This window comes from Anguilla rostrata, chromosome 4 (genome assembly GCF_018555375.3).
Source record: "Anguilla rostrata isolate EN2019 chromosome 4, ASM1855537v3, whole genome shotgun sequence".
Taxonomy (NCBI): domain Eukaryota; kingdom Metazoa; phylum Chordata; class Actinopteri; order Anguilliformes; family Anguillidae; genus Anguilla; species Anguilla rostrata.
In genome coordinates, this window is record NC_057936.1 from 26,396,362 (window position 1) to 26,416,152 (window position 19,791).

The 19,791-nt window shown below is 40.0% G+C and overlaps 1 protein-coding gene across 1 annotated transcript in view; it reads right to left on the bottom strand.

Moving 5' to 3' along the window:
- flt3 (fms related receptor tyrosine kinase 3) overlaps positions 1-11,650 on the bottom strand; it is a 40,617-nt gene extending 28,967 nt beyond the window's left edge. The window contains exons 1-5 of the mRNA XM_064331828.1: positions 11,151-11,650; positions 10,564-10,655; positions 3,679-3,875; positions 3,158-3,282; positions 2,788-2,905 (exon numbers count right to left, since the gene is read on the bottom strand). Coding sequence (XP_064187898.1) covers positions 2,788-2,905; positions 3,158-3,282; positions 3,679-3,875; positions 10,564-10,655; positions 11,151-11,199 — 581 coding nt within the window. The 5' untranslated portion in view covers positions 11,200-11,650. The remainder of the gene's footprint in view (positions 1-2,787; positions 2,906-3,157; positions 3,283-3,678; positions 3,876-10,563; positions 10,656-11,150) is intronic.
- Positions 11,651-19,791: the final 8,141 nt, after the last annotated feature.

The window sequence follows — 19,791 nt, forward strand, 5'->3', positions numbered from 1 at the left end:
ATCAGGGGGCGGCTGTGCAAAAGGCTCAGAGTATGGACAGTGAAGACTGAACCTGTTGCTAGGCAACGTCCTTTTGTTTACAGCTCGCGCTTGCCGCGGTTAAATTTTGTGCAAAGTTAATCAGTTTAACGGTCATTTCTAGCGAGTTAAGTTTCCTTTGTGTGCGTCAATAAACGGCAGTAAGTACATCTTTCTCTATCGTCAAGGATATTTAGTTTAGATTATTAGTTAATCCATTGTCTGATAGTAATTTGTATAGCAGAATGTTTAAGTTTTAGTAGCAGTATTCCTTAATATTTACCACATATTGGCGATTTATGCTAGGTACATTAGAGTGTCATTCCTCGCGACAGTGCATCTATATATGGTAGAATATTCCGTTGTGTTTAGTAAGCTACGTGATTAGCACCGTTTATTTCCTTTTAATGTACAGCTGATAATAAGTGTAGAAGTAGGCTAACTGTATTTCTTTTTCCTTATTTAGAACCACACATACACACATGCACACCCACCTGGTTTAAACCTAAGAGGAGAACAGAGATTGCCTGTGCCTGTGTATTTGCATTCCATTTATAATAAATTCCCAAAAGAATTTCCTGCCTCCGTGTCCTGACCAGACACCCCATATTGTTGACAAACTCCTAACCACCAAGATCTTCCTTACAGGGCATGCCGCCCCATCAAGTCATAACTTAGCGGGATGGGATACCTGCCATCCCAATAATGTACACTTTCTATGTTTACCTTTAAGCGATTAGCTTATCTATGACATGCCCTGCCGTACAAGCACAATGCCATTGCTTTAAATCACTACACCGTCACCAACATTCAATTATCACATGATTTTGGTAGGCCAATTGAATACTGTCACTCATAAAATGTATAAACACGTAACTGATAAGTAGCCTACACATTGCCAAAGTGGAGTCATTAATAGAATGTTTGTAGTGCGCCCGGGTCTGCAGTATACAGGCACAGACACATTGTAATTGTGTTTATCAAACTCTCAATGTATGGTCTACCATTTTATTCATTTTAGGGTTTGGCTAGTTGATGACTCTACACTTCGCTAAAGATGATTAGGCCTACAGGAGATGAGAACACTCTATAATAATGTTGTCAATGAGCCCGCGATGTGGTCAAAGTTCAGTACAATTTTAAGTTTCATCTATGGGCACAATGATGATAGAGACTGCAACAAATCGTCCAAACTGTAAACTGGACTTAACTGATGATGTGACTGACTTATGAACTGTGATTGGTAGGCTTTATTATTTATTTATTTATTTATTTATTATTTGACTGCTGAGTCAGAATGACATTATGTATATAGCCTTCAAAGTCATAGGCAACTGCAGACTTTTCATTCTGCTTCTCTCTGAAATCGAAGATCCATTTTTCCAAAAAATCACTCAACCTTTCCTTCAGTAGTTCACAAGCTTTCATGGAGGAGAATGCCTTGTTTGCTTTGTCAGACACAGAAATCTTGATGGATAATAGTGAAGAGGCAGGGTTATTGGATTATAAAACACTATAATCATTAACCCGGGGTGTCAATTTCAGCCCACTTTTGAGGATGGAGACTGTAGACTGTGGTTTAATGCATTATTATTAATATGACTGTGACAAACACACCTGCCACAGGCCACCGAAGTGGCTTTCCTTGGGGCCCTCCAGCACAGAGACACAGGGAGATGATGTTCCAACAGTCCAGATTTATTTTACGAGGGTTTGGCAAGGTGGTACAGCCAAATGAGCAGATCTTAAACCCTGTCATGACAGAGAGCTCCCCTGTGTGGGTGGGGATAGCAGATTTAACCTGTGCGCAGTGATTACCTCACTACGCACAGGTGCAGCCACTCCTGTTCCTGGGTCCAATTAGCCTGGCCAATTATCTAATTCTTAACCAATTATCCAATTGGCCAGGTCTAATTAGCTTGACCCAGGGCAGGTGCGGCTGCTTAAACCAGCCATCCCCACACCACAATGACATCTTCAACTTAATCAGCTGAAGTCACGTATAGCCAATTCAGTAATATTGCGTGCAACCACTGTCCAATTATTTATTTTTCTGAGTGTACAGTATGTTATATTTTATAGTCTTATGCTATGTTTTGATGTGTTATAGCCCACGTTAAAATGTTAAAACTGGCCATTCTTACTTTAATTCCTAAATTACATTTGTAGCAGTTTTTCTTAATTGAAGCGCATTAAATTTCTTAAAGCTTGCTTTTAAATGAACAAAATGATTCCACAGAGTGTCGCACCTTTGCCTTTCCCAAAAGTTATGGAAACGCATAGCCTATGCGCAATGGGGCAGGGCGACATTGCTCAGGTGGTAAGAGCGGTTGTCTGGCAGTCGGAGGGTTGCCAGTTCGATCCCCCGCCCTGGGCGTGCCGAAGTGTCCCTGAGCAAGACACCTAACCCCTAACTGGTCTGGTGAATGAGAGGCATCAATTGTAAAGCGCTTTGGATAAAAGCGCTATATAAATGCAGTCCATTTACCATTTACCAATGGATGTTTAATGTTTGTTTTTTTAAACTATTTCTTAAGCTTTTGGTGGTGTTGAAATTGAAGTATACTGTTGGCCCATATAAGCAAGTGGCTGGTAAGGCAGCGGTGAAACGAGGGAAGAGGGACAGAATTTTGAAACCTCATGATATACTTTCCTCATGTCGTCTACCCAACCTATTCCCAATAGTAAGAAAAAAAGCAATGCTTTACTTTCGAGACAGTTCCATGTTTAGGGCATCCTCCGCTGCACTAGACCGCTGTGTGTATTTACCTGGATGTTTTGGGGATCCAGCTGATTGTGGGTTTTGGGAAACCCTTTGAGCTACAGGAATAATTACTGGAACGTCCTCTTCCTCCAGGCAAAATTTTCAGTTGTGGTGTTGATGGTCCTGATTAGAATTGCAGAGGAAAACTAATTTTAAAACACATTTCATGGAGGACATCATACGATCCTTCTGCGGTCTGTTCATGCCAGCCTGGTCCTGAATTTACTATAGAAAATGAGTGTAAATAGACAGCCTGGTTCAAGTTCTACAGTGGGAAATAGGTGCTTTGAACCAGTCTAGCATCACTTCTAAGAAGGAAGGGAGGTCAGAGAAGGTTAAGTGAAATGAAGGGCCAGATCACAAGTGGTCACTCACGGTACTCAAGTGTCAAATGGACTCCAAAAGCCACACAGGTGCGCTGGCTGCCAGACTCACAGCACAGGCTAAAATTCCCAGAATCCCTCTCTGAGGCCTGGGAAATGATTACAGTGTACACTCCCCTGTGGATAGAACATAGTATAGCAAAGATTGATCACTGGTGTTTATGAGCCTGGTGTTAACACAACACAATGTATATTGGGTATTTAATTTACCTGTTTTCACCTTATAAGGTTTTACTGAACCTTTAACACCAAGCTGACTAGTGTATTTCTCTAACTAAATCAATTTAATTCAACCTGTTTCCATTCACCGATATGTGCCCTTAAAACAATTTCCGTCAGCCTTCAACATGGATTCAATATAAATAATTAAAAATATTAAATAACTATCATTTTCTTAAACATTGACACAAACACATTGATGCAGCAGTTAAGAAAATGGGCAATTAAAAATACAATATACAGGTATATGACTATATGAATATATTTCACTCACTCACTCACTCAGTCACTCACTCTATGTTCTTCTCTGAATAGGTGCTGCTCTCTGTGCTGTAGTTCCAGGAGCATGTCTGTATAGTTGGGTAGTGCTCAGCGCTGATCCTGACTGTTTCCTGGGTTCGAATCTTCACTTGGCTCATAGGGGGACTCTGCATGTTCCAATCAAACAGCCTGCATGGAATCTGCTCTGTGTCCCAATTGCTACAGTGGCTCTAAATAAAGAAAGAAATCCACCCAAACAACATTCAACCAGACAACCAACTAAAACAAACCAACCAGTTAATTAATCTACCAGGCATACACACAATGTAGGCATATGTATTGGGATATAACATTTTTTCAGTTTCTGAAGAAATGCAGATCTGAGAAGATATTTGGCAGTCGACTCCTTTCTGGCCAACAATGAAACTCATTATCAGTGCTCAGGGCAATAAATGGGAGTAAAATAAAAGGAGCCTCACCATACCCCAATCACTTATTACACACAAACCCACATTAAAAATATATTTTTAAATAATTCTACAGTTGCTTGGTCTTGTTTATTTTTGCTTGAAAAAATCGTATCCCCTTTCAGGTTTCAGCACTTCAAATCACAAAATAAATTATTCAGAAAAACTTTCGTCCATAAGTATTTCCACTGCATTCACTTTTGGTATATCCCATACTTGCATCTTTATCGCTCTTTCGTCAATGTAAGTCTTTCTGTAATCCAAAATGTGTCCACTCCTATTCAAGATAAAGATAAGCTACGGGGCGGCATGGCGGTGCAGTGGGTAGCACTGTTGCCTCACAGCAAGAAGGCCCAGGGTCTGGCCCTCGAATCTGGCCTTGGCTTTTCTGTGTGGAGTTTGCATGTTCTCCCTGTGTCCGCATGGGTTTCCTCCAGGTACTCTAGTTTCCTCCCACAGTCCAAAGACATGCAGGTAGGCTAATTGGAGAGTCTAAATTGCCCATAGGTTTGAGGTATCACAAACCATCAGGTACATAGCTAACTTTAGATTAACTAGTGAATTTAGCAAAACCGTCACATCATTAGTTACTGAAATTTGTGACTAAATGGAAACTGTTCTACTGCATCACCATTAAGCTCTCAAACAAACAAAAAATATTCTGTTGTTTTACCTGGACTCTTGGAGCTGATATGTTTAGTGTAGCTAATGTTATTCCAGTCTGTAATCCTGTAATCCTACTTGCCAAGGAGTCATATCTAGAAAAGTTGATGTGTGATCACGATGAGGTGTGTGGAGAAGCAGGGAGGTGGGGGTGTGTCTCTTTCTCTATGGGCAGGGCCAATGGGTTTTATGATTTTCAAGATGTTTTCACAACAATGTGACCATTGAAAAAGTTACCTTCAGCAACTTTAAGTTATTTCAGGACTTCACTGTATTGCAATATTGTGCTTCCAGAAGCTTAACATAAACACTTCAAACTTTGAATGGAAATTAGTTTGATTGTGCCAGAAACTGTAATTGGTAAACGCAAAAAAAATAAAAATAAAATAAAATAAAAAAAACTATATACATACATACAAGGGTTCATTTTAGGCAGAAAAGTATTTAAGTGCAGTGCAGTTAGACCAAATTACCACAAGATGTCAACAAACAACATGAACTACGTACTTTTACAAGGCCAGGGGTTATGCATGTCCATAGATATGAATTCATTCTAACTTTCTGTGCTTAGCTTGAAAGTTCACAAATATATATCATATGAAGGATACCAAATTTCGATGTCTAAAATCAATACAATAAATTAAGGGCTTAGACAGGACCAGGGGCGGTTTTAGTGATTTGGAGGCCCCAGGCAAAGACCAATGTGAGGCCCTTCTCCATTTTGCTTAACAAAATCATAGCTAGTGTACAAAAACTATTCAGAGGCAGCTCTTTTCAGTTAACAAAGCCACAGAACTAAAGGACAGACACAGAACCAAATGAGAATTCTAACTGAAGAACTTAAAATGACCTTCAGTCAATTAGAAGAAGACAATATGGCAAGAAAAAGATAAGTATATTATCTTTCATTCTTTCAAGACAAAAGTACTGTACATGCTGTTTGATAAAGCATTTAAACATCCACTATTCTCTAGGGGTAAAAGTCCCGGTCCGAGCGGGTGTCTGGTTTGTAGTGGGCTGCTGCTGTCTGTCGGTGTCGCCTGTGACACTTTCCTCCCACACTGTAGCTGGTTCACCACAACCAGCAGAGACAGTAACGCTGGAAGTTGTAGTAGGTGCGGTGGGTAAGGCTGCTAACGTTAGCTAGCTCAGCTTCTTCAACTAACGTTACACCTGTTGTAACGTCAGCTAGAGTGAGATTATTATAAATCAGTTATTAATTCACATGGCTTCTCCTATCATTGTTATGCAGATGACACACAACTCTTCTTTTCTTTCCCCCCTCGGCCACACAGGTCAATGATAAGATCTCTTCCTGCCTGGCTGACATCTCCACCTGGATGGCCAGCCACCATCTGAAGCTCAACCTCAACAAAACTGAGCTGCTCTTCATCCCGTGCAAGACCTCCCTACTTCGTGAGCTCTCAATCACGGTTGATGGCACCACAGTGACTGCCTCTCACTCTGCCAAGAGCTTGGGGGTGGTCCTGGATGACCAACTGGACCTCAAGGAGCACATCAAGGCAACATCACGGTCCTGCAGATTCCTTCTGTACAACATCAGAAGGATTCGGCCATACCTGACGACGCACTCCACCCAGCTGCTCGTCCAGGTTACGGTGACCTCTCGCCTTGATTACTGCAACTCTCTCCTTGCAAGCCATTACATTACATTACATTACAGGCATTTAGCAGACGCTCTTATCCAGAGCGACTTACACAACTTTTTACATAGCACTTTACATTGTATCCATTTATACAGCTGGATATATACTGAAGCAATGCAGGTTAAGTACCTTGCTCAAGGGTACAACGGCAGTGTCCTTACCCGGGAATCGAACCTGCGACCTTTCGGTTACAAGCCCAGTTCCTTACTCACTGTGCCACACTCCGTCCAGCTTGTGCCATACAGCCACTACAGATGATTCAGAATACCGCTGCCCGACTCATCTACAACCTTCCCAAATTCTCCCACGTCACTCCTCTGCTGCGATCACTCCACTGGCTACCAGTCGCCACCAGGATCCGGTTCAAAGCCCTGACCCTTGCCTACACTGCTGCCAACAGGACAGCCCCCATCTACATGCAGGACATGACACGATTCTATGTGCCTGCTCGATCACTCCGCTCTGGGGCAGCAGGGCGCCTTGTAACCCCTCCCACCCGCCCAAAGGGATCACAGAGCTTCTCCACCCTAGCTCCCCAGTGGTGGAATGAACTCCCCGTCCCTCTCCGAATCTCTCCCTCACTACCCATCTTCTGCCGTGGCCTGAAGACTCATCTCTTCAGACTATACCTAGACTAACCACCACCACACTGTATATTTCACTCTTTTTAAAAAAACAAAAAAAAAAAAAAAACCCTTTTCATGACACTTGTTACATGTTGCCCCATCCCAGCACTTTTTGGTAATTTGTATTTGTCCTAATACTGTAGCTTATTCTTCTGCCTAGTTGGCTTTGCAGAGGTTAGGTCAGAATAGTGTTCAATGTGCGAACTGTGTTCTTTGCTAGAAATAGCTGTACAAAATAAGTATTGTACCTTACTGAACCTGTGTTTAGCAGTTGTCTATGACCATGAAATGCACTTTTTGTACGTCGCTTTGGATAAAAGCGTCTGCCAAATAAATGTAATGTAATGTAATGAGAGCACCTATTATCAACCAACTTCATTCGACAGACAGGAAAACGTAAACTGATTTGCAACTATATATGAAAAAATAGGCGAAATACAACAACCTGTACCTAGTTATGTAGGAAAAATGTCCTCGTTATCCTCCAGTGGTTATTTTTTTAAAGTACTTTTGCGATTTTTTTATGTGCCGGCAAATAACTCAGAGGTGGTCCAGCGCTAGCTTTTGGTTGCTAAGGGGACGTGTATCGATCACCCCATATAAATGAATGGAACTTAAATTTGCTAGCATACTGTATAAGTGTCTTGTCTTGCATATTTGAGGTTAATATGAGAAAGGGTGGTCGCTATCAGCATGTCTAGGAATCCGTAGGGGAGAGTGGGGTATGTTGTCACACTTTTCACTCTTTCTTACATTGACTGGGCACAATACATCACAATAGTATAAATGTCATACCAAATGAAAGAAAGAAGTCTTGGGTACATATTTTGTATTCATTACATCTTCATATCTTATTTCAGTACAAAATTGTAGACAGTTAAATACAGTGTGCGCACTTGTGACAACTTGCCCCATCAGCGGGTAAGTTGTCACACTATGTCGGGTAAGTTGTCACATTGGATTATCAACAAATAAAAACACTACTTAATTGTGAATATTGATTTTTTTATTTGAAATTCAAAAGCAAATTCAACATTGTTAACCACTGTTGTTGGCACGGCTGCCTGACTTTCTACTTCTTCTGTGGGAACCTTTTGACAATACCAGGTCAGAGTACGGTAATTTATGCCAAAATCCCTCACTGTACTCCTGATTGATTTCTTTTGCAACTTCACCTGCCTCACTGCCTTTAACATTATATCAGGTGGTGTGCTGCCATTCTCTGTCTTTCTTTCATAATTTCTAACCACCTTTCTTCCTTCCTTCCTTTCAAAGTTTCTCTCTCTGGGGATTAATTAAGTTTATCTATTCTATTATTCTAATCTTTCATTCCTTCCTTCGACTCCTTCTTTCTTTCCTTCTTTCCTTTGAAATATCACAATATCGCAGTGTTTTTTGAGCATTTTCTATGTGCCTATTTATATTGGGGCAAGTTTTCACATGTGACAACTTGCCCCAAACTGACAAGTGTGCTAATGTTGGCTAAATCTCAAGGTTAGCTCAACATAGGACTGCAGCTAAAGTATCAAAAGACACTTTAATGTCTCCTCTACTCAGTACAAAAATATAATTTTGAAATGTAAAGTGTTATTTTTTTTACTTTTGAAGGTGAAAAATAAGAAAACTGAGCTCACATGTGAACAGGATTTTGACCATAGAACACGTTGTCACACAAAGTAGCTCTTTAATTTTTGAGATAGCGCCTTTTCTGTTGGAGGTATGAACAGTGTGACAACTTACCCGTGTGAAACCTTACCCCATTCTCCCCTACATATTCACTGTTGTAACTCAAGTCGCAGGACGCAAAATAGCCGTTAGGAAAGCAGTTTGAAATTATGAAGCAACGTCTGCGCCATTGGGTTTAGTGGGTCGCGATGAGATCATTCCGAGCTTGTTTCTTATCTTAAAGTTGATATAGTAAATAAGGCTGTATTAATATAACTAAATGTATATACATATATGTATGAAGTTGGTTTTTTACATTTAGACAATTTGTTATGTGTATTTTTAACGGACTTACATTTAAATAGGTAACGATGTCCAGTTCTCTCTAATAAATACAAAGTAAATACACTAGCGGTTAGGGTGGTCGATAATAGGTGCTCTCACTCTACTTGTTGCTCCTCCGTCGTGGAGACTGGCTGTTTTATTAAAGAATTTCGCCAGTTTAGGCAAACTTTCGTTAAACTGGGCATCTTCCTTCTTCCTCTTTCTCTTCTCAAATCCACTTTGAAAATGCTTCATGGTAACAAAGATAGTGACTCTCTGCCTCTGAAGGCAACTCGAATTTCTAAGTCATTGATTAGGCGCAAATGCAGGAAGGTCAAGGTGGAATAGTCCATTAAATGTGAAATGTGGGTGATAATAAATATTGGCAAATATAGATATTTAATTGGATAGATAGGCCCACATTTACATGTAGATAGATTTATTTTTATCTATTACAGATTATCATTCCTTTGGAGTGACAAGGAGAGAAAAATGATTTATACATTTAAAAAAAAAAAAAAAGGAAACACAAATTCACGAGGCCTCTTTGGCGGACGAGGCCCCAAGCAATTGCCTACCTATGACCTATGGTAAAACCGCCTATGGACAGGACAGCTCTGTCAGTTGGGAATGTGTGGTTAAGAGTGCTTGCCCCCCTTAATTGCTGCTTGCAGCTATATTTATTTTATATATTTGTTATATTTTCACAAATAGCATACAATTGTATTTATTTTTCAGCCTTGATAGTAATTGGTTTATCTGTTTAAAATTAGCAGTACACAGCTCAGATTTCAAATTAAATAACTGAATGTAACAGTAATGGCTAAAATAAGTAACTACATTTGGTATGGCTATGACTGAAATTCAATGCACTTTGAATACTGCTTTACAATAGAATTAAAATAAATAAATAGCACTTTGAAGTACTTAAAAATGCATAACAGCTGCATAATTATGAAATTAATGTATATTTAATTTAAGGGATAGTTCACTTTCAGGGATTTAAAAATATACATTATTTTGGTTTTAATTATGTTTTTGATTGGCCATTGCAGTTTTTTTCTGAGCGTGATGAAGATTTAAGACATTTTCAGACGTTTCTGATGACCTCCCAGCTTTACAATGACAGGCATGGCATTAAGGAGTGTGTTATCTAAAGCAAGAAAATGTGCACGTCAGGCTATTCCCGTATGGTGCGCGCAACAGAATGCAACGCGATACTGTTGCGCTCAAAGAAATAGATAGGCCTATATGGCATCATAGAAAATGTACGTTTGTAATTGTGAATAAACGCTATAAATACACTGCCGTCACTTATTTTACAATGGGTTTTAGCCCATTCGCAAAATTTGTTTAGGATATATGAGTTTGATAGTAGTTACCTGATGAATTTCGGAAGTAACGTTTATCACGATAATGATAAGAAGTCCACACAGAAATAAATAGGCTATTTATGAAGCAAGCGGATAAACCAAGCGCGAGTTTGAACCGAACACAGTTGTGTACCTTCCGGTCAATGAAGCAGCGCACTTGCTGGGAATCTCCGCCACCATCTGAGGGAGTTAGCGTCTCTGCTTCGGTCTGCAGCAGAAGTACGGCTAGAACGAGAAAAGAGAGGAGGAAGTAGGCTACCTAGAACCCACATAGCTATATGATACCTGCACAACAGTTTAGGTAGTCAAACATGTGATACAGGCAGCGGAACGCTAAAAAACAGGAGTATCAGGAGTGTTCGTTAGATTTCTTTCTCAAACTCATAACTTTCAAACCCAATCGGTGTATGACTGAATCGTAAAAATTCGGGCTTTTGCTCACTGGGTAACGGCACCAACGTCTTAATATTGCCACTCCATCACCCTTGTAAAGGCTACCTTAATAAGGCAATATAGGTAATATATTGTTAGGCAATATAAAGTAGGCAATGATTTAACAGACATTTTTGTTGAGATATATTCAATTATTCAATGCAGTAGCTTAAATAAAAACGAATTTGAACAAAATTAACATTAAATGCTTAGAAGTTTTCAGAAATGTGTTAAAGAAATTGATTTTTGAATTGCCATCCACGTTTTTTATATCACTGAATGACTTACCAAAATAAAGAACCCATTTTTTTCGTCTGGCGTGCTTTCTTAATCCCATTGAAAAATAGTGCTGTGCAACCAGCTTCAGGAAGGACTGTCTGAAACTCAAGGAAGAAGTTACGATTTAACTCAAGTGACGTCCGCATTAAATCATGTGCTCTGCGAATCACCATTAGGCCTACAGTTTAAATAGGCCTGTGTGTTCGGTTTGGGTCAGGTTCTAAACTTTTAGTAAAAGAGGAATGATAGAATGACGTTTTTGAGTTATTAAATAAGTGTATATTTGGTTCTAGTTTTGTGTTTCTATTTGTCAATCGTCTGTAAGGTATTTGCTTTATGTCTTTGTTTGTGCCTATACAGTATGACCAACTTCTTACAACGCTGAAGCTGGCTCCTGATGAAATTAAAATGGTAAGTGTTCCGACATTTCATCCTACTGACAGTATTGGCAGATTTGAAAACGGTGAAACCGCCATAGACTGTAAAAAATAGGAACCCGCCAAATCAGAGCCTCAAACCCGCCAAAACCCCCCAATTAAAAAAAAGAAAGAAATGCATAACGTATTTTTGCGTGCACACACACACACACACACACACACACACACATATATATATATATATATATATATATATATATATATGTATGTATGTATGTATATACACACACACTGGCGAAAAATTAAGGTGAAAATCTGAATAAAGGAGTTCTATACAGGTGTACAGCATGCTCTGTGATGACGTATAAAAATACTGAGCTGGCCCAGTTCACCTTGATTTTGGATAAAAATGGCAAGAGGAAAAGATCTAAGTGACTTTGAAAGAGGGCTCATTATTGGGGCATGGATGGCAGGAGCTTCAGCCGACCTGTGTTTCAATAAGAACAGTGACTAACGTGAGATCTGCGTTTAGATCTATAGGAAAGACCTCAGTAAATATGGTCGGAAATTGTGGTCAAAGGCTCCCCGGATAGCTACTCAGAGCTGGCGTGACACTGGCCCAGCTTTGTCTGCCGACTCTGGGCACAGCTGGCCCAAATCTTCCTGCCAGTTCAGGCCCAGTGTCTTTTTGACATAAGTCCCAGAACTGGTCCCAGTCTGGCTGCTGAATCTGGCATGGACACGGCAAGTGACTCTCAGCCGACTTAATTAAATAATTTCTATTGGCTAATTTTCTTACTATTTAGTGTTACTTACAGTGCCGTCCCAGCCGGCACAGGTTGGTTGAAGTGGCATTGTATAGACATCTTTTCCTGATGTCAAATTTAAGTCAGATTACAGCTGAAAGTTTTTTAATGTCTTTTTTGACTTTGTCTTTTGTCGATACGACTTTATGATTCTGACTTCGGAAACTGACCCGTATTCAACGTTGTTTTGTGAGTGTGGTGTCCTGACCTACATCACTAGCAAAATGACAACATTCTCTTCACATGGTAACATGAAAAAACACAGGGCCAAGTGAGTTAAATAATTTAGGAATCATTGGGTAGCAACATTGCTTTGGAATACAGCGTGTTGAATTTGTGTTAGCTAAGATTGCCAATATTGTTTGTTGTAACTTGGCGTAATTTTGATATCTGTACTTTTTATGGCAGGCCTAGATTTTGCAAGTGTTAATGACTTACAGTGCTTTGTATGTGAGAGTAACCTGGCATATTTGTACGTTGAAAACGTGTTTTTCTTCAGATGGTTCTTTTCCTTCACAGATACTTGTGTGGGTAAGGAAGGTTTAAGATGGCCCTGATGTGGATGCAAACTTAGTCACAAATAGCCAGCATCAAAATTACGTGAAATATGTTTTGACTAAGTGTGAAAATGGCTGCATATTGTTTTAATGAAAGGAGCCCAAGAGGACAGCAATATATGAGAGGAGAGAGGTAGTGAGACTCACAGGTGGACAGGGCAGGATTTGACAACATGTTTGTGGTTTGTCAGTTGGTGAGCAGTTTGAAGAGAGACAGACAACTTCCTCTGCTTGGTCACCTATGGCCAAGGAGTCTGTCTTTGTCTGAGAGTTGATTATACTGTTAAACTGTTTAAGAACCATACACTCAACAGACACTGTTAGGCAAAAAATGTACACAGACACAGTTATTTAAAAACAATAGATTTAAGAGTTGTATGTGAAACCAGAAGCCAGTGTGCCATTTATGGACCGCAGACACATTTCAAAAGCCTATGAGAGCCTTTCATCCACTGTTTTATAGGCTATATTATATTATATTTTATTACACGTCTTTGTTGAATGCTCAATTCTGATTGGTCACTTCAGGCATTCAATGGTAAGATATTTCTGTATAATGATTTCTGCTATGGATAACGGACCCTTTAACTAAGAACTATCACTCTGCAGAAAAAGTGCCGCAACTGTCAATTTGACCATTGTCACTGTAACCATAAATCTGCCATCATACGCACTTGTGTGTAGGCTACAGCTGTTCCAGTGTTATGCCATCTGCGTCAGGAGAGAGTTAGTTATAAAATTTTATACAAATATATATTACAGAGAGGCTGTTAACTTGATAGTGTTCAATATTTTGATTGCTAGTATATCAATACAACATTAGCCAATACTCCCAAATACGCAAGCATGCTGTGAGGCCATTTTGACCTAAACCTCAAAATTAATTTTAATATTAACTAGGTAAAGTAATGGCAAACCTAGCGTAAATCTAATGTTAGTTTGCATTCTAACCCAGTTGAGAGGGACAAGAGAGGCACTACACTGCGTGATCAAACCATTTTAAAAAGCAACATTGAGTTACAGCAATTTTCTCAAATAATGTAATGACAAAAATAACCAAAACTAGTGCTAATTGCATAATGAGAAGGAACTATTTTTTCCTGATAGAATCATTGTTTTTATGGAATCACAGAATTAACAACCAGAGGTTTCTGCTTAACAATGCTAAAACAACATGATCACAGGGCCACAAAAAATGTCTGAAGTTTAGCTGATTAAGTTGATAAAAATCAACAACGGTACAAGTAACTAATATATAATCATTGTTGGTAACCATTGTATAAGGTAATTAGCCATCTAATAAGCAGGATAATACCCTCCGCTATCGGGGAATAATGACTTCCATGAAGGCAACCCCCCTCTGCTTCGCGTCTGCGGGTTCTTTGCATCGATGGCGGTAATTATTCCCTGATCCCTCATCGGGGATTATCCTTTACATATTACATTATATTATATTATCCATCCATCCATCCATCCATTATCTATACCCACTTATCCTGAGCAGGGTCATGGGGGTGCTGGACCCTATCCCAGCATGCATTGGACGAGTGGCAGGAATACACCCTGGACAGGCCGCCACACACTCATACCTATGGGCAATTCAGAGTCTCCAATTAGCCTACCTGTATGTTTTTGGACTGTGAGAGGAAACCAGAGTACCCGGAGGAAACCCACGCAGACATGAGGAGAACATGCAAACTCCACACAAAAAGGGCCAAGTTGAGATTCGAACCCACAACCTTCTTGCTTATATTATATTACATTATACTGTATTTTCAATCTGTTATTTCATTTATCCAAGCTTAAGCAAATCAAACAAACAGGTAAAGTGGGGCTTGAGCAAAGGTAGGAGTATTAACAAACAAAAAATAGCAAAACATGTTAGCCTTACGTTCTGTTTTTATTTCATTAGGAGTTCATGGCATAAGCAGTAGTTCATAATGAAGATGAGGAACTATTTCTTGAATTACAAAAGTATTTTTTCAGTTAGGGTTAGGGTTTTTTTTTTTAAAGAACAACCATCTTTATTTGTACAAAAAAACACCTCCTGTACTTCTTTGTTTACCGCCTGTGGTCCATCTGCTAGGATTTGGCAGAGTGCAAAGGGTTCACCTTCTTCACCCCCTACTGGCAGAATTTGTCTGGCAGTCACTTCTATCAAACAGGGATTGACATTAATTACACAAATGTGGGTAGAAGGCAGTGGCATGTAACACCATCACGCTTACCACTTGATGGTGGCCCATCCAGTTTGCTCTCTCGCGTCATGCCTCCTCAATCAAGCTGGGAGTATAATGGGCCTGAGAAGTCTGACATAACACAGAGCAAAACCTTTACCCATATATGGATTTCCGGATCAAAGCAAAATTTCTCTATCGAGAAAAAGAATGGGAGTTTCCCATAACTTGGTTTAATCCAGACACATTTCTCTTTTTAACAGCACTGGGTCCACTGAATTTCGATGCCTCTTTCCAACCAATATAATTGTTTTGCTAACAGCAAGCTGACACTGCTGCGAACATAAATCACAGCTAGCTTGGCGGCTTTTCATGTTGGTCAAAACTGCCGTTATCCAGCAAAGAAATTTAAAGCAGTAATAACAGACACAAAGATATTTAAAGAAACATATACAACTGTACGTAAAAAACATCAGTTATTATACTAACAGCAACAGCCGACCGCTTACTCGTGTGAATGGTACAGTAGCTGGAAGTATAGCCCTATGCGCAATGGTGTTTTCTTATTTTCTTCTAAATTATTTATGATATTTTAACATTTGTTTGCATGTGAAAAAGCAATACTTTTCACCCTAAGTGATTAGAGACCCGTCGCACAATTACACCATTAATTTCTCCCATAGGCAGTCTTTTTCTTCTGGTAACGAAATTGAAGAGGGTGACAACACGACTTCTGAGGCCCATTGATAAGGAAAACTCAACCATAATCGAACCACTGTCAAACATGGCGCCGCATTCAAACTGTAAATACTCACTGCGGCTAAATACTCTATGCTAGTGGAAAGCGCAGATTCAGTTTTTGTAGTTGTGCTCAGAAAACATGGAATTGACGACAATTGCTACACCAAACACAGAAAACAACTATAGCTCCGTAAGGATTATTATCTTTGATGGATGGTCATGATTTCAGAGTTGCTTTAGTTTATATAGTGCTGCAAAAAAGATAAGAAGACAGTTAACTTGTCGTAGTGTTTGGTTTAACCCTGTGGCATACGATGCATACACAGGTTAGGTATAGCTATTTTGTCACTGCTAATGGTATTTTGCAATTGCAATTTAAAACTAAAGTAAAAGTTTTTAAAAAATCATAAAAGTGCATCCACAGGGCTTCAGCATTGATATTATTAAATTAATATAAGCACATTATATTCCCACAATGCTCAATACCATACAATATAGCCAGTTCTCTGCAATTAGGCTATTGGAGGGTAATAAAATCATTTATTTTCATCACAAAATTGCACACATTTCATCTGCATTATTTAAAATTGTTGATACATGTACTCTTTGTTCTCCGCACTGACACGTGGAGAATATTCATCTATGATATGAGCCAAGAAGTTAATGTCAAGCCCTGATCACAACTCATATCCTCATATTGCACCATTTTGGAGCTTAATTGGACCCCTGTTTCTCTGTATCTACATAGAATACCATGACCAAAGTTAAACATTATTCCCAAGAAAAGTGTGAAAATATATTAAAACAATTTGAGGCCTAAGCCTGTAAAATTCCCAAGCCTTGTCAATTAATGACCCTGTGATATTTTCTTGATCAGTTTCAAAGTTCACTCCACTCAACTACTGAAATAGTGTCATTTTTATAGCCAAGAGTGACTTGTGGATCCATTAAATATTATGATTTGGGATTGCAATACACTGGGTGTTTCAAAATCGTAAAATTATTTATTTTCTAGATTGATGCCGGTGTCTTGCAATTAATGACAGATCAACAGTTGAGGAATTATTTGCCTTCTGTGCTGACGTGTTTAAGGAGAGAGTCAAATTGAGTGGTTTGTGTTCAGATGTGTTTTTGGAGAGATGCAGATTGAGTGGTTAGTGCTGAGATGGGGTTAAAGGGAAATGCAGATTGAGTGGGTAGTGCTCAGATGGGGTTTAGGAGAGAGGCGATGAGGGTTAGTGCCGATGGGTTTAGGAGAGGCAGATTGAGTGGTTAGTGCTCAGATGGGGTTAAAGGGAAATGTAGATTGAGTGGTTAGTGCTCAGATGGGGTTAAGGAGAGGCAGATTGAGTGGTTAGTGCTCAGATGGGGTTAAAGGGAAATGTAGATTGAGTGGTTAGTGCTCAGATGGGGTTTAGGATAGAGGCAGATTGAGTGGTTAGTGCTCAGATGGGGTTAAAGAGAAATACAGATTGAGTGGTTAGTGCTCAGATGGGGTTAAGGAGAAATGTAGATTGAGTGGTTAGTGCTCAGATGGGGTTAAAGGGAAATGCAGATTGAGTGGTTAGTGCTCAGATGGGGTTAAGGAGAGAGGCAGATTGAGTGGTTAGTGCTCAGATGGGGTTAAGGAGAGAGGCAGATTGAGTGGTTAGTGCTCAAATGGGGTTAAGGAGAGGCAGATTGAGTGGTTAGTGCTCAAATGGGGTTAAGGAGAGGCAGATTGAGTGGTTAGTGCTCAGATGGGGTTTAGGAGAGAGGCAGATTGAGTGGTTAGTGTGTTAATTTCCTCCATTTAAAAAAATCCAGTCGACATATTTTACGAAACCTTTTACCTTGTATTTCAGTCAATATTCATCCATTTAAGATGTAACATGCTGTATGTATCAGCCATAGGTCTTGGCTATCAAATGAACATGAAATCCAGTCCAGGTGTTCATAGTAGGCTAACAGTTGCCACCAAGGGAAAATATGAGGACATCAGATGGTTTGCAGTCTATCCAAACTTCATTCAGTTGGGGAAAAAAATAAAACAGGCAAAAAAGTTAATGTACTGTTATGTAATTACTGTTGTAAAGTGGTCATTCACGTTTCCCTAGCGAACTGTTAACACATCAAGAAACGCAAACGCAGCATCATTGGAATTGAAGATATTTTTCTATATATCTTTACTGTAAATAGTTTCTATTTCCAATGCCAAACAGAATCTTTCCATTTATATATTTTTTCAGTTTCTGATTGTTCAATGTCCCCCCAGTTAAGGGGGGGGGGGATTTAACTTCCGGTATAAACCACGCCCACTTCCTGTCTTCTATCCAAATACATATATAGATACAGTTAATTTTGTTGGTTGAACAGATACAGATACAGATGCAGATAATGACGTCTCTGCACACCCCAGTAGTTAGTGCTCAGATGGGGTTAAGGAGAGAGGCAGATTGAGTGGTTAGTGCTCAAATGGGGTTAAGGAGAGAGGCAGATTGAGTGGTTAGTGCTCAGATGGGGTTAAGGAGAGGCAGATTGAGTGGTTAGTGCTCAGATGGGGTTAAGGAGAGAGGCAGATTGAGTGGTTAGTGCTCAGATGGGGTTTAGGAGAGAGGCAGATTGAGTGGTTAGTGCTCAAATGGGGTTAAGGAGAGAGGCAGATTGAGTGGTTAGTGCTCAGATGGGGTTAAGGAGAGGCAGATTGAGTGGTTAGTGCTCAGATGGGGTTAAGGAGAGGCACATTGAGTGGTTAGTGCTCAAATGGGGTTAAGGAGAGAGGCAGATTGAGTGGTTAGTGCTCAGATGGGGTTAAGGAGAGGCAGATTGAGTGTTTAGTGCTCAGATGGGGTTAAGGAGAGGCAGATTGAGTGGTTAGTGCTCAGATGGGGTTAAAGGGAAATGCAGATTGAGTGGTTAGTGCTTGGATGGGGTTTAGGATAGAGGCAGATTGAGTGTTTAGTGCTCAGATGTGTTTTTGGAGAGAGGCAGCTTGAGTGGTTAGTTTATTTATTTTATTTAACCTTCATTTAACCAGGTAAAAGTGATTGAGAACAAATTCTCATTTACAGCACTGACCTGGCGAGAGTGCCCAGGAGTTTAGGAGAGACGCAGATTGAGTGTTTAGTGCTCAGATGGGGTTTAGGAGAGAGGCAGATTGAGTGGTTAGTGCTCAGATGGGGTTTAGGAGATAGGCAGATTCAGTGGTTAGTGCTTGGATGGGGTTAAGGACAGAGGTGGGTGGTGTGGTTTTAAAGGAAGCAGAGCTTTAGGTGTGAATAAACAGGAACACAAGAGAGGAAGTAAAACTGCACAAACCCCATCCCTGCTCAGAGTCTAGCAGTATTAGACCATCCATCCTTTAAAAAAACCAAACACACACACTTTGTGTGTGTGTGAGTGTGTGTGGACCACTGTGCAGTAGCAGTGTGTGTGTGGAGCACTGACAGCCTGATAACCCCCCACCCCCCCACCCCCGCCCCCGACTCCATGGCTGCATACTAGCCTGCTACCAGAGTTTCTGATCTAGACTTACATTGTCCAACTCAGCTCCACACCACCAGACTCATATGCAGAGTCATGGACCCCAGTTAGATCCTCATTACTGGCAAGACCAGGTACTGATGACATATGGACACACACACACACACACATTTTTGTCCTGGGAAGTGGAATTTCAGCACATTTCCTGGTATAATTCCAGGCTAAGTCAGCCTGCCACCTAAAAGATCCAGTTTAATTGGCTCAATTTAATTCCCTAATAGTGAAGTGAGCATTCTGGTGCACAATGGCTACGGTGCATCACAAGGTAGGGTTGCACTCTGGAGGTTTTTTAGATTAGTTTCTTTTTAAATATATAGTGCTGCTTTGAGGTAATATGATGAAAGGCACTATATGAATGCAGTTTTATTCTCATCATTATGATATGCCTGTGTACACGTGCATATGCACACACAAGCAATGTATTTATTCAGGTTGAATGTGGGAGTGTATGGCACTGATGTCAGAAAGTT